This window comes from Portunus trituberculatus, chromosome 45 (genome assembly GCF_017591435.1).
Source record: "Portunus trituberculatus isolate SZX2019 chromosome 45, ASM1759143v1, whole genome shotgun sequence".
In the NCBI taxonomy this organism is placed as follows: Eukaryota; Metazoa; Arthropoda; class Malacostraca; order Decapoda; family Portunidae; genus Portunus; species Portunus trituberculatus.
The window spans coordinates 5,383,766-5,397,471 of NC_059299.1; the positions used below are offsets into that span (position 1 = coordinate 5,383,766).

Genomic DNA, 13,706 nt, shown 5'->3' on the forward strand with positions numbered 1-13,706 from the left:
AGGAGGAGGAGGAGGAGGAGGAGGAGGAGGAGGAGGAGGAGGAGGAGGAGGAGGAGGAGGAGGAGGAGGAGAAAATACAGAAAATTCATGAATGAAGTGAAAGAGTGAAAGTGAGAGAGAGAGAGAGAGAGAGAGAGAGAGAGAGAGAGAGAGAGAGAGAGAGAGAGAGAGAGAGAGAGAGAGAGAGAGAGAGAGAGAGAGAGAGAGAGAGAGAGAGAGAGAGAGAGAGAAACTCACACAGGAACACAAACAAAAGCGTGTGCATGGTCATGTATCTTTTCAAAAAATACTTAAATGCTTAAATATACACATAACATCATTATTACCGTGAGAAGAGAGAGAGAGAGAGAGAGAGAGAGAGAGAGAGAGAGTGTACCCAAAGGCATAGGAAACAGGAAAGAATGAGGAAAGGAAGCGTGGGGAGACAATGACGGGACGGAATGAAAATACCAGGTGCAGAAGCAACAATGAAAGCAGAGAGAGAGAGAGAGAGAGAGAGAGAGAGAGAGAGAGAGAGAGAGAGAGAGAGAGAGAGAGAGAGAGACCCATACACTCCAACAAAAAAAAAAAATAAATAAACTAAACACACCAAAGTAAGAAGATAAAAACAGATAGCAATTGATATAACGAAATAAAAGTTAAAGGAAAAAAAAAAAGAAATAAAGTAGAGATGGAAAGCAGAAAAGCCATGAATAAAGAACAGCTAGACTAGAATGGATCACTAGAAAGAGAAAGGAATAAGAAGAGGGGGGAGAGGAAGACGAAGAGGAGGAGGAAGAGAAAGACGAGGAGGAGGAGGTTGTTTGCGAAGAGAAGGGAAGGGAAGGGAGGAGGTGAGGAGGCAGCAGCTGAGGAAAGAAAGAGAGAAAGAGACAGAGAGGTAGCAGAGGGCGGGAGAAAGAGAGCGAGAGCGAGAGCTGGAGAGAGGGCCAGGTATATATAGACGCGAGGCCCTGCTGAACCACATCACTCGTAACGATGAAGCTCCTGGTGAGTACAAGGGCGCTCCCTCCCTTCACAGTGGCACTAAATCTCTCCTTTTTGAGTGACAGTTGAGTCTTCCTTCCCTTCAGAGTGGCACTGTCTTCCCCTCAGAGCAGCACTATTTTCCTTCCCTTCAGAGTGGCACTGTCTTCCCCTCAGAGCAGCACTTCCTTCCTTCAGAGTGGCACTGTCTTCCCCTCAGAGCAGCACTATTTTCCTTCCCTTCAGAGTGGCACTGTCTTCCCCTCAAAGCAGCACTATTTTCCTTCCCTTCAGAGTGGCACTGTCTTCCCTTCACTGTGACACAAAGCTTCTTTTAACTTTCGAGTGGCACTCCTCCAGAGTAGCCACCTCCTTTGAAAGTCACACTAAGTCTTCCCTTCAGAACGGCACTCAATCTTCTCTTCTGAAAATGGCACTGTGTCTTCCCTTCACGGTGTCACCACTTTTTGAAGTGGCACTGTCTTTATCAAGTTTTCCCCTTAGACCGTCATTACCTTCACTTTTCAGCGGCATGGTCCTCCCTTCAGTTTGGCGCTAACATTCCCCTCACAATAACAGTCACCGACTCTGACTCCTCCTCTATAACGGCCCCGTGAGAGTGCAGTGCAATCAAATACAGCAGATGTAACGCTGCAGGCTGGTGTAATCACCATGTTACCACCAGTGGTGCTGTGCAGCGCCTCCTTGTTGGAGCTGCAGAGGGTGTTGCCTCTTGTAGCTTGTAGTCAAAGAGACATTCGCCTGTGTTCCCCACGTGCCCTGCACCAGGAAGGCTAAATCAGCAGCGCCGCACAGAAGCGTTCTGACACCAGCACCTCACAGCTGGCTGGGCCTCGCGGCGTCCCTCGAGGCTCCCAGTCACCTTTCATACTTCACATTCTTACTTCCTTGCAGGTTGTCGCGTCAGCGCTGCTGGCAGTCGCTACTGCCGAGCAAGGTTATGGTGGCGGAGCGTCCTCTGGCGTAAGCTTCTCCCATGGCGGCGGCGGCGGAGGAGGAGGCGGCGGCGGCTACGGCAGTGGAGGTGGAGGTGGCGGTGGCTTTGGCGGTGACTTTGGCGGTGGGTTTGGCGGTGGCTTTGGAGGAGGCTTTGGAGGCGGCTATGGCGGTGGTGGAAGCTGTGGTGGAGGCCAAGTGCGTCACGTTGACGGCAGCTGCGTCACGCCCCAGGTCACCCGCAACCTGTACGTCTACCGCGCCCCAGATCTTGCGCCCATCGTGGGGCCGCGCCCTCCAGTGCCTCCTCCCCGCCTGGAGCACAACATTGTGTTCATCCACACTCCTGAGAGCCTCATCAACCAGCAGCCTGTCGTGGTGCCTCCCCCCCAGCAGAAGAACGTGGTGTACCTGCTGAGCAAGCGGCCTCAGCAGGATCAGCAGCTTATCCACGTGCCGGCACCCGAGCAGGAGGCACCAGAGATCTTCTTTGTCAACTACGCCGAAGGAGAGAACCCGTCCCTGCCCACCGGCGGCGACCTGCTCTCTGCCCTCAGCAAGGCCTCGCAGGGCAGCGGCGAGGTTGTCCATGGCGGCAGCGGCGGTGGCTTCGGCGGTGGCTTTGGCGGCGGTTTTGGCGGCGGCAGTGGTGGTGGTTTCGGCGGCGGCAGTGGTGGTGGTTTCGGCGGCGGCTCTGGTGGCTATGGCGGCAGTGTCTCCACTCCCTCCAACCTGTACACCACCCCCTAAGCTCCTACCGGCGTCGCGCCCAGCGCCACGCACGTCACAAGCGGCTATGGTCCCTGGCTGGCTGCGCCTTTCCCCCTCCCCCCACCCTGCAAATATCTTCATCCACATTGTATTTTTGTACTCGCTCCAAGGAAGAATGGAATCACTTGTTTAGTTTTCAACAACTGTATTATTGTCCCTCCTCTCTCCCTACTCTCACCACTCTCATTATCCTCCTCCTCTCACACACTGCAGCTCACTCACACTCAGCACAACCAATCCTCGCTACCATACAGATCAACAGGAAAAAGAGACTGCTCGCCTCACACACGTGCCAAACACCTGTTTCTTATTACACAAGTTAATGAAAAGGAAACAATAATGCAAATCAAAACACGTCGATAAGAGATAAAGCTTCAAAACCAAAGAAAAGGACGATAAGTAATCTAAAGTAACAATAAAACATAAGAAATACGAACAGATACACACACACACACACACACACACACACACACACACACACACACACACACACACACACACACACCGGGAAGCAAACATAAGAACCACTTCCGTGACAGACAAATAAGCACATAAGAAAATAAGCAGTAATAATAATAATAAAAAAAAAAAACTTTCCCATGACAGCGAAGTTATACACACGCGTAAAGAGAGAGAAAGAGAGAGAGCAAATTGGGGAATGCACAACGCAACACAGTCTTGCGAAACACAATTAAGCTAGTAAATTATAACAGTCACTCCAACACCACCACCATGACCACCACACCACTAAACCACACACAAGCATACACCACCACCAAACCAACACCACAAAATTAAAGTCAAACCACTAAACCACATCACCACATCAACACCACCACCACAACCAAACCAACACTAACCAACACCATCAAATTAACACCACACCACCACCACCACCACCGCAACGGACCTTCCTAGAGCACGGAAAGGCCACAAAAAGGTCTCCTCTTCGGTGCCTGACGACTCTGGAAGCACGCGAAGTGACACAAAAACCTGAAGATGATGAGAAGATGAAGCGGATGGACCGGTTCTAATTTGTGTTGAGAGAGAGAGAGAGAGAGAGAGAGAGAGAGAGAGAGAGAGAGAGAGAGAGAGAGAGAGAGAGAGAGAGAGAGAGAGAGAGTGGATTTTTTTCTGCATCATCATGTGACTGGTTACTATACTTATTTCGTCTTCATCTTCTTCTTTCTCGTTTTTTCTTTTCTTACTTTTCCTTTTTTTTCTCGTATATTTCTTTTATTCATTTTGTTAACAGAGAAAAGAAAATATTTACCTTCCCATAGATGAAAAATACAAGGCATAATTTGTAGTATGATGGGATGAAGTGGAGGTAAATGTAGTCGTAGTAGTAGTAGTAGTAGTAGTAGTAGTAGTAGTAGTAGTAGTAGTAGTAAAGAATGATAACAAAGCGGAAGCAAGAAGCAATAAATCCGAAAGTGACAAAACCAACAACAGTAACAACAACAAGAAGAACAACAACAACAACAACAACACCAGTAAGCGAAGCAGTAGCAACACCACCAGCACACGCAGCAATAACAACAAAACACCAGAATAAACATCTATGACGATATCAAGATAAACTGTAAACTTTCACACATTTAAGGGAGGAGAAAGTCGCTACTCATCACCACCACCACCACCATCACCACCACTACCACCATCACCACCAACACGCGCACCATTCCCCTCCCTCACCCATCCACACCCGGTCATGAATCTCACTACGCAACGCCAAGCAAGCATCATGAGGGATGGTGATGGGGCAGAACGGTCACGCAACACCTGGCGGAACAAGCAGGTGAGGGAAAGGTGAGCTTCCTTGAACCATCAGTCCCACAATAAGAAAGAAAACACGTGTAACAAATGATTAAATACAGGACTATACTCTGAAACTCCGCCACATCTCCATTACTGCTTTCTGAAGGCTCTAGTTGATGTGGTACGGGTTTTGAAGGCTCTTTTTTGTGGTTCTAGTGACGGGTTAACAGGTTTCCTATATGATTAACCCCTTCAGTATCATGACACGTTTCCATATTCACTCTGCTAACTATTTGGTGATTTTATAGATTCAAAAAAAAACTTGTGGGGATTAAAATAGTGAAGACTCTTTTTTGTGGTTCTAGTGACAGATTAATAGGTTTTCTATTACTTGTTTCAATATTCATTCTGCTTATTATTTGATGACTCTATACAGGTTCATAATAAAATAATGAAGACCCTGGCCATTAATCCTCTGACCGTCATAGACCCTTCCTAAAGTAGATAAAATTGTCTGATCACTCTCAAAATTCATGGTAAGAAATGCGTCCAAATAATGAAGGGATTAAAGAGAGAAACACTCTTGAAAACCCAGGTAATCATCTCTGTGGCCTTGGATAACAATCGTGGTGAGAGGGCAAAGCGTTTCCCAATACAGGTCACACAGGTAATATCTCTCTGGCCCTTCGTTTACCTGCCTCACGATGACATCAGTAGAAAACGTAACTTATTCATTCAAGGGATACTTATGAAAATAGTGTTGTATTTGAGAAGATTGAAATTGTGAATTGATGTAGCAATAAATGTCAGGAGGGGAAAATGTTTGTGGAGGAGGAGGAGGAGGAGGAGGAGGAGGAGGAGGAGGAGGAGGAGGAGATGATGATAATAATAGTGATGATGATGATGATGATGATGATGATGATGAAGACGATAACGATGATGACGATGATGATGGCAACGAAAAAATAATGAGAAAAAAAGAATAATCATGTAACGCATATTTTTTCTTTCCTTCCTTCCTTCCTTCCTTCCTTCCTTCCTTCCTCCCTTCTATTCGTAACCACGCACCAACTATACACGAATCTAAAACCACCTTAGAAAAAAAAAAAAAAACTATTCCTACACAAAACACAAATAATCTCTGTACTTGAAATAGAAAAGAAAATCCCCAAAAAGAAACACCTACATCGACATAGACCAGTATTCTTAAACATTTTACTCTCCCCATCACTACTTCCAGTGCCTATACTTGAAGATGCTCCAGTTTTTAAGATTATTTTTATGGTTCCGCTGAAGGACTGGCAAGATTTCTACATTATCATAGGGAAAACTGTCTTGAAAACCTTGCTAGTCATCTCTGTGGCCTTGGAAAACTGTCGTGGTGAGAGAGCAAGGCGTTTGTGAATACGGGCAATAGTTTTACAGTGGCATCATGTAGGTCAAGTCAAGTCAACACGAAGAAACCAAGACAAATATTACATACGCCAGAATCAATTAAGTTAAACAGACCAGTCACTCGGCCAAACACTAAAGTAACAGCTGACATCATCAACAGTCATCATCACCTGGATAAAGAGACAGATATTGATGTCACTGATGTTCCTGGGGTTCGTGAGGTTGGAGGTCGGGGTAGGGAGGCTGGAGGTGGGGATGAGGGAGCTTTTAAGTTAACGAGGGTGCTGTTAAGATATTTTGTTTGGTATTATACAACAGACTGACTGAGTTAATATAATGGGTTGATATCTTAATGGGCTCAGTTGTTAATGGGTTGAGTTGTTAGTGGATACAGTTGTTAATAAGAAGAATAAGTAAATTTCCAATGGGGTAAGCTGTTAATGGGTCAAGTTAATGGGATGAATGGTTGCTAATGGAATGAGTTTCTAATGGGGTAAGGTGACTGGTCTTTAATTCATCATAATAAATAACAATGGCAACCTATACTTCATTATAAAAGGAAAATAAAAATATGCAACGTGTATTATCTTTCACAATACGAGTAAATAATAATGACGAACCAGGTTTCATCACACACGACAACCAGGCGTATATTCACCACCACCATACAAGGGAACTAGGGCATACATGTACAGAATCATCGCAAGAGACACACCCAGGCTACGAAAAGCTCATCACAGTTCCAATCCTTTTTTTCAATTAACGATACATTTCAGCACCTTCAAGATACACGGAAGGAATTTACCACGCAATATCGGAAATTCATACACCACACGGGGGCAAAAACATGTCAAAACTCGTCGAAAATGAAGATAAATTATAGGTTTGGTTTGGTAACATGACTAGCGGGCCAGAGGTTAACACACACACATACACAGACACACACACACACACACACACACACACATATACCATTACTGTCACTTTCACATACTCACCACAGTCACCGTGAAGGCAGCGTACTCCTCACAGTCCTCATGGGTCGGCAGGAGAGAAAAACCGAGAAATATTCACCCGCCGGCCGTAAAATCTTATAACAATTGATGGACGGGTAGCCAGACTCACTCTTCCCTCAATGTTTACAAGTACCCTCCCTCCCCCACTACCACAACGCCCCGTCCTGCCTCTCACTGATGCCATCTCGTGTTTGTTTTCCGGGTTATTTATCTTCTAGTTCATGATTGCGTGTTTTAGCTTATCATTCTGTAACTATTGGTAATGTTGCAATGTTTTAATCTATTTTGATAAGTTATATATGTTGCATTAATGTGAGTTTACTAAGCGTTTATGTAAAATAAGTAATTTATAGCTGAAAAGCAATCTCTCTCTCCCTCTCTTTTTTTTTTCCAATACCAACGTCGTCAGTGTATATATACATAAACACACACACTGTAAACTTTAAATGTATATAACCTTAAAAAAAAAATGAAGAGACTGGCCTATGGGGCAATCATCAGTCTCTTTCACATGTATGATTATTTCATCTAGTGAATAAAAGTTATGAATCTAAATCTGAGTCTCTCTCTCTCTCTCTCTCTCTCTCTCTCTCTCTCTCTCTCTCTCTCTCTCTCTCTATATATATATATATATATATATATATATATATATATATATATATATATATATATATATATATATCTCAGGAAGACAGTAACACATCAGCAAACGTTCGTCACATTTATTTCACGTCATCGGATCGGGTGGCAACCTCAACCGACGCGAGTCACGCCACAAGAACCAACAAATCAAAGACCTGAGAAGGAAGAGAAGCGAATCTGCTACCTGAGGAGTCTCCCCAGGCTGGCCGGAGCACCTCAGGGCTGGTAATAGACCCGTGGAGGAGATGTGGGTGCAGGGGCGGTGTACTCACTGCTACCGCCACCGAAGCCACCGCCGCTGTTACCGCCGCTGCCGTAGTCACCACCATTACCGGAGCCACCTACGCCACTGCCATAACCGCCACCATTGCTGCCACCGCCGAATCCACCCCCAAAGCCACCACCGGTAATAGCGCCGTTTCCATAACCGCCACCATTCGCGCCACCGCCGCCACTGCCACCGTTGCCATGACCACCACCACTGTTGCCGCCTCCGTAACCGCCACCGATGCCACCACTACCTCCGCCGCCGATGACACCTCCAGCGCTGCCCTGCGAGGCCTGGCTGAGGGCAGACTGCAGGTCGCCGCCGGTGGGCAGGGACGGGTTCTCTCCATCGACGTAGTTGACGAAGAAGATCTCTGGCGCCTGCTGCTCGGGTGCCGGTACGTGGATCACTTGCTGGTCTTGCTCAGGCCGCCTGCTCAGCAGGTACACCACGTTCTTCTGCTGCGGGGGCGGCACCACGACGGGCTCCTGGCCACCAAGATCCTCGGGAGTGTGGATGAAAATAATGTTGTGATTCACGCGGGGCGGGGGCACTGGGCTACGATACCCCTCGACGGGCGCCACGGCAGGGGCGCGGTATACATAAAGGTTGCGGGTGACCTGGGGCGTGACGCAGCTGCCGTCAACGTGACGCACTTGGCCAGCGCCACAAGAGCCTCCTCCATTAACACTGCCATAGCCTCCACCTCCTCCTCCTCCAGAAGAGGAGCCTCCTCCAAAGCCACCACCATAGCCGCCTCCTCCTCCTCCACCAGAAGAGGAGCCTCCTCCAAAGTCACCGCCGAAGCCACCACCAAAGCCTCCACCGCTTGTTCCTCCACTGCCGTACAGTCCTCCTCCACCGCCACCGCCGCCGCCAAAGCCTCCTCCGCCGTGGGAGAAGCTGCCACCAGAGGGCGCCCCGCTGCCGTAGCCCTGCTGGGTCTCGCAGACGACCGCCCCGATCACTAAGGCCAAGATAATCTGTGGGAAGGTGGTTTGGTTACTCAAAGCTTTGCGTCACAACAAGCAGTTGGTCACTTCATCAGTACTGCCGGGAAGCACTGCAGCGGACAAGCACTCACCAGGAGCTTCATGGTGAAGTGTGTTGTCAGTCCACCACCGTACACGGCATTATATAGCTCAGGCCTTCCCTTGCTGTCTCTTCTCCTTTCAGCCACTGCTCGTGATCCAGCCAGAGGGGGCGTTTCTCCCCTCTCTTTATGCTATATCATGAGATTTGATGTCCATCATTTATGACTTCTTGCACGCACGCACATACAAACACAAGCAATCATTTTTTATAGAGTGCAACGAAGGAAAATTTTCTTTACAGACGACGACTTCGATGATTCACTCGACTTCATTTTTTTTTTTTTTTAATATCATACCGCTCAAGTCTGTATGAGGTAAATACACGCGGAAATTGATTATGGCACAAGGACACCAGCTGACCTCATCAACCATGCAAAAATACAACGTGATATTGATGTCCTTACCAAGACTTTCCCAAGGAGGAAGAGTAGGATCTTGGTGGCCAGCCACCCTCCTAATATCCGTCCATCATGCCTTGGAAGGAACTTTAGTTTCATATTCTACAGGAAAACGACCTTGACATTGTGACCATGCAGTGCTTCCTGGAAAAGATGAAACGACAGAGAAGGCTTCCATGATATTAGAATAAGATCAGATACGGCACAAAACGAAATATTAGAATCATAATTGAAATCTAAATTGGACTGAGTGGCAGGTCCTCTCGTGCAATAAAATTTGACTTTGTACATTTAGTCTTACGACGCAAAAGAAAAATAATGATAATATGGAAATAGACAAATAAAATAACAGATTGTGTATAAATACAACTACAGTTCCCATAAACTTTACCGATGAACTTAATTGTCTTCAAAATACAGGAATGAAAATAACTTGCCATAAATATACAACTCGAGATGGACACAGTGAAAGCCCTTTTAGAAATAGAGACGAATTACAAGTTAATCTTTGAAAGATGACTAGCGAGTCAGTGAGTACACACACACACACACACACACACACACACACACACACACACACACACACACACACACTCACCACTGACATTATGTTCATATACTCAAAAGCAAACGAAAACGCTCAACACTCATCAAATCTCTCTCTCTCTCTCTCTCTCTCTCTCTCTCTCTCTCTTGCACTTCCTGTCTTTGAGTTTCTCACTACTGCCAGCCATGCGGCGTCTGATTAGTAAGGTGTGTTTCTTGCTGTAGTTTTCTGAAGCCTAAGATTTTTGTTTTGGATGAAAAAGAAAGGAAAGAAAAACTAATATATATATATATATATATATATATATATATATATATATATATATATATATATATATATATATATATATATATATATATATATATATATATATATATATATATATATATATATATATATATATATATATATATATATATATATATATATATATATATATATATATTTTCTTTCCTTTTCATCAAAACAAAGATCAGAAAAAAGAAGAACAAACTATATATATATATATATATATATATATATATATATATATATATATATATATATATATATATATATATATATTATTTATTTTTTTTTTTTAACACAAGCTCTTTGCTTTATGATATTTCCTGCCGGTCGTCAATATTGTATCTTATTTCGGTATCTGAAAAGTTTCGTTCAAATGAATTCATCCAGGGATTCGCTTAGGTTTCGAAATTATTGTATGTATATATAAAATTCTCTCTCTCTCTCTCTCTCTCTCTCTCTCAGGAAAGGAGCAACAAGTTCATAATATACGTTTGTCACATTTATTTCTCTGTCATCGCGTCAGGCCGCAGCCTCAACCAACACGACACAAAACAAGAACCAATAAGTTAGGGACTGCGAAAGACAGATGAAGAAGAGTGCCGCCTCAAGCGACGCCGCCAGGCTGACTGCAGCGGCAGCTTATGGCTGGGAGTAAGCAGTGGAGGGAGAAGGTGCCGGGGCGCTGTATTCGCCGCTGCCACTGCTACCACCTCCGAAGCCACTGCCGCTGCCACCGCCGCTGCCGTAACCACCACCGATGCCGCCACCGATGCCACCACCGATGCCGCCACCGATGCCACCTCCGATGCCGCCACCAATGCCACCGCCGATGCCACCGCCGCCGCCGCCGCCGATGACACCTCCAGCGCTGCCCTGCAAAGCCTTGCTGAGGGCGGACTGCAGATCGCCGCCGGTGGGCAGGGACGGGTTCTCTCCATCGGCGTAGTTGACGAAGAAGATCTCTGGCGCCTCCTGCTCGGGCGCCGGCACATGGATCACCTGCTGGTCCTGCTCAGGCCGCTTGCTCAGCAGGTACACCACGTTCTTCTGTTGCGGGGGCGGCACCACGACGGGCTCCTGGCCACCAAGATCCTCGGGAGTGTGGATGAACACAATGTTGTGCTCCAAGCGTGGTGCGGGCACTTGTGGGCGTGGTCCCTTGATGGGAGCCACGGCAGGGGCTCGGTACACATAAAGGTTGCGAGTGACCTGGGGCGTGACGCAGCTGCCGTCAACGTGACGCACTTGGCCGGCGCCACAAGATCCTCCTCCATTACCACCGCCATAGCCTCCTCCTCCTCCTCCTCCTCCAGAAGAGAAGCCTCCTCCAAAACCTCCTCCAAAGCCACCACCAAAGCCTCCTCCACCTCCTCCTCCACTGCCGTATCCTCCTCCTCCTCCGCCGCCGCCTCTGCCGAAGCTACCTCCGCCGCCGCCAAAACCTCCTCCGCCGTGGGAGAAGCTGCCACCAGAGGGCGCCCCGCCGCCGTAGCCCTGCTGGGTCTCGCAGACGACCGCCCCGATCACTGAGGCCAAGATAATCTGTGGGAAGGTGGTTTGGTTACTCAAAGCTTTGCGTCACAACAAGCAGGTGGTCACTTCATCAGTAAATCAGTGAGGCAGACCACGTGCCCACCGCGTTGTGATCGCCAGCAAGCACCGCGGTGGGCAAGCACTCACCAGGAGCTTCATGGTGAAATGCGATGCCAGTCCACCATCACCGACGCTATTATATAGCTCAGGCCTTCCCCTACTGTCTCCTCTCGGCCTACCCAGCTGACGTCATGCGGCCGGAGGGGGCGTATCTCCCTTCCACTGGCAATGCAAACTAATGCCCTTGCTTTCCTTCCTAAGTTTTTTACACACACACACACACACACACACACACACAGCACCTCTTCTCACCGGTTTACACATTCACTAGTGCTTAGTGACAAGGTAATATTTACTTAAGAAGAGCGGCGACGATTTTTTCAGAGACGTATTAGTGGCATTTCTCAAGGGCGTGGCGGGGGATGTGGAGACGTCAGCCCACAACACACACAGTACTGATCCCCGAGTCGTCTCCTTTCACTGTGTTCTGCCGTCATGCTCCCCTGCCTCGTCTTTGCTCCCTCTCCTCCACAAACAAACGGTGAATTGTCCCCCATCAAAGCCTCTCTCTCTCTCTCTCTCTCTCTCTCTCTCTCTCTCTCTCAGGAAGACAGTAACACATCAGCAAACGTTCGTCACATTTATTTCACGTCATCGGATCGGGTGGCAACCTCAACCGACGCGAGTCACGCCACAAGAACCAACAAATCAAAGACCTGAGAAGGAAGAGAAGCGAATCTGCTACCTGAGGAGTCTCCCCAGGCTGGCCGGAGCACCTCAGGGCTGGTAATAGACCCGTGGAGGAGATGTGGGTGCAGGGGCGGTGTACTCACTGCTACCGCCACCGAAGCCACCGCCGCTGTTACCGTCGCTGCCGTAGTCACCACCATTACCGGAGCCATCCACGCCACTGCCATAACCGCCACCATTGCTGCCACCGCCGAATCCACCCCCAAAGCCACCACCGGTAATAGCGCCGTTTCCATAACCGCCACCATTCGCGCCACCGCCGCCACTGCCACCGTTGCCATGACCATCACCACTGTTGCCGCCTCCGTAACCGCCACCGATGCCGCTATTGCCTCCGCCGCCGATGACACCTCCAGCGCTGCCCTGCGAGGCCTGGCTGAGGGCAGACTGCAGGTCGCCGCCGGTGGGCAGGGACGGGTTCTCTCCATCGACGTAGTTGACGAAGAAGATCTCTGGCGCCTGCTGCTCGGGTGCCGGTACGTGGATCACTTGCTGGTCCTGCTCAGGCCGCCTGCTCAGCAGGTACACCACGTTCTTCTGCTGCGGGGGCGGCACCACGACGGGCTCCTGGCCACCAAGATCCTCGGGAGTGTGGATGAAAATAATGTTGTGATTCACGCGGGGCGGGGGCACTGGGCTACGATACCCCTCGACGGGCGCCACGGCAGGGGCGCGGTATACATAAAGGTTGCGGGTGACCTGAGGCGTGACGCAGCTGCCGTCAACGTGACGCACTTGGCCAGCGCCACAAGAGCCTCCTCCATTAACACTGCCATAGCCTCCACCTCCTCCTCCTCCAGAAGAGGAGCCTCCTCCAAAGCCACCACCATAGCCGCCTCCTCCTCCTCCACCAGAAGAGGAGCCTCCTCCAAAGTCACCGCCGAAGCCACCACCAAAGCCTCCACCGCTTGTTCCTCCACTGCCGTACAGTCCTCCTCCACCGCCACCGCCGCCGCCAAAGCCTCCTCCGCCGTGGGAGAAGCTGCCACCAGAGGGCGCCCGCTGCCGTAGCCCTGCTGGGTCTCGCAGACGACCGTCCCGATCACTAAGGCCAAGATAATCTGTGGGAAGGTGGTTTGGTTACTCAAAGCTTTGCGTCACAACAAGCAGTTGGTCACTTCATCAGTACTGCCGGGAAGCACCGCAGCGGACAAGCACTCACCAGGAGCTTCATGGTGAAGTGTGTTGTCAGTCCACCACCGTACACGGCATTATATAGCTCAGGCCTTCCCTTGCTGTCTCTTCTCCTTTCAGCCA

General features: G+C 48.5%; 4 protein-coding genes across 4 annotated transcripts; 1 reads left to right on the plus strand and 3 right to left on the minus strand.

The window, feature by feature from the left end:
* Positions 1-890: 890 nt before the first annotated feature.
* Positions 891-2,831, plus strand: LOC123519626 (glycine-rich protein 23-like). Its single transcript, XM_045281066.1, has 2 exons — positions 891-990; positions 1,882-2,831. Exons 1-2 carry the CDS (start codon positions 979-981, stop codon positions 2,671-2,673), a joined length of 804 nt encoding a protein of 267 aa, XP_045137001.1. The 5' UTR covers positions 891-978; the 3' UTR covers positions 2,674-2,831.
* A 4,756-nt stretch (positions 2,832-7,587) lies between these two features.
* Positions 7,588-10,002, minus strand: LOC123519244 (glycine-rich cell wall structural protein 1.8-like). Its single transcript, XM_045280373.1, has 2 exons — positions 9,990-10,002; positions 7,588-8,788 (listed from the first exon to the last, which is right to left on the minus strand). The coding sequence occupies exons 1-2, from the start codon at positions 10,000-10,002 to the stop codon at positions 7,725-7,727; spliced, it is 1,077 nt and encodes a 358-aa protein (XP_045136308.1). The 3' UTR covers positions 7,588-7,724.
* A 590-nt stretch (positions 10,003-10,592) lies between these two features.
* LOC123519245 (glycine-rich protein DOT1-like) lies at positions 10,593-11,681 on the minus strand (the record flags this gene model as incomplete). Its single annotated transcript, XM_045280374.1, has 1 exon — positions 10,593-11,681. A coding segment is annotated over one exon (936 nt), but the record flags the coding sequence as incomplete, so codon positions are not given.
* Positions 11,682-12,339: 658 nt separating this feature from the next.
* On the minus strand, positions 12,340-13,623 carry LOC123519246 (keratin, type I cytoskeletal 9-like). Its single transcript, XM_045280375.1, has 2 exons — positions 13,602-13,623; positions 12,340-13,510 (listed from the first exon to the last, which is right to left on the minus strand). The coding sequence occupies exons 1-2, from the start codon at positions 13,621-13,623 to the stop codon at positions 12,477-12,479; spliced, it is 1,056 nt and encodes a 351-aa protein (XP_045136310.1). The 3' UTR covers positions 12,340-12,476.
* Between the last annotated feature and the right edge of the window lie 83 nt (positions 13,624-13,706).

What these genes read in the sequence shown, in the direction of transcription:
- LOC123519246 (XM_045280375.1), bottom strand. Translation starts at nt 13,623, where the DNA reads ATGAAGCTCCTGGTGAGTGCTT. An exon ending in GAAGCTCCTGGTGAGTGCTT is followed by an intron (nt 13,511 to 13,601) that starts GTCCGCTGCGGT and finishes ACCTTCCCACAG; the next exon opens with ATTATCTTGGCCTTAGTGAT.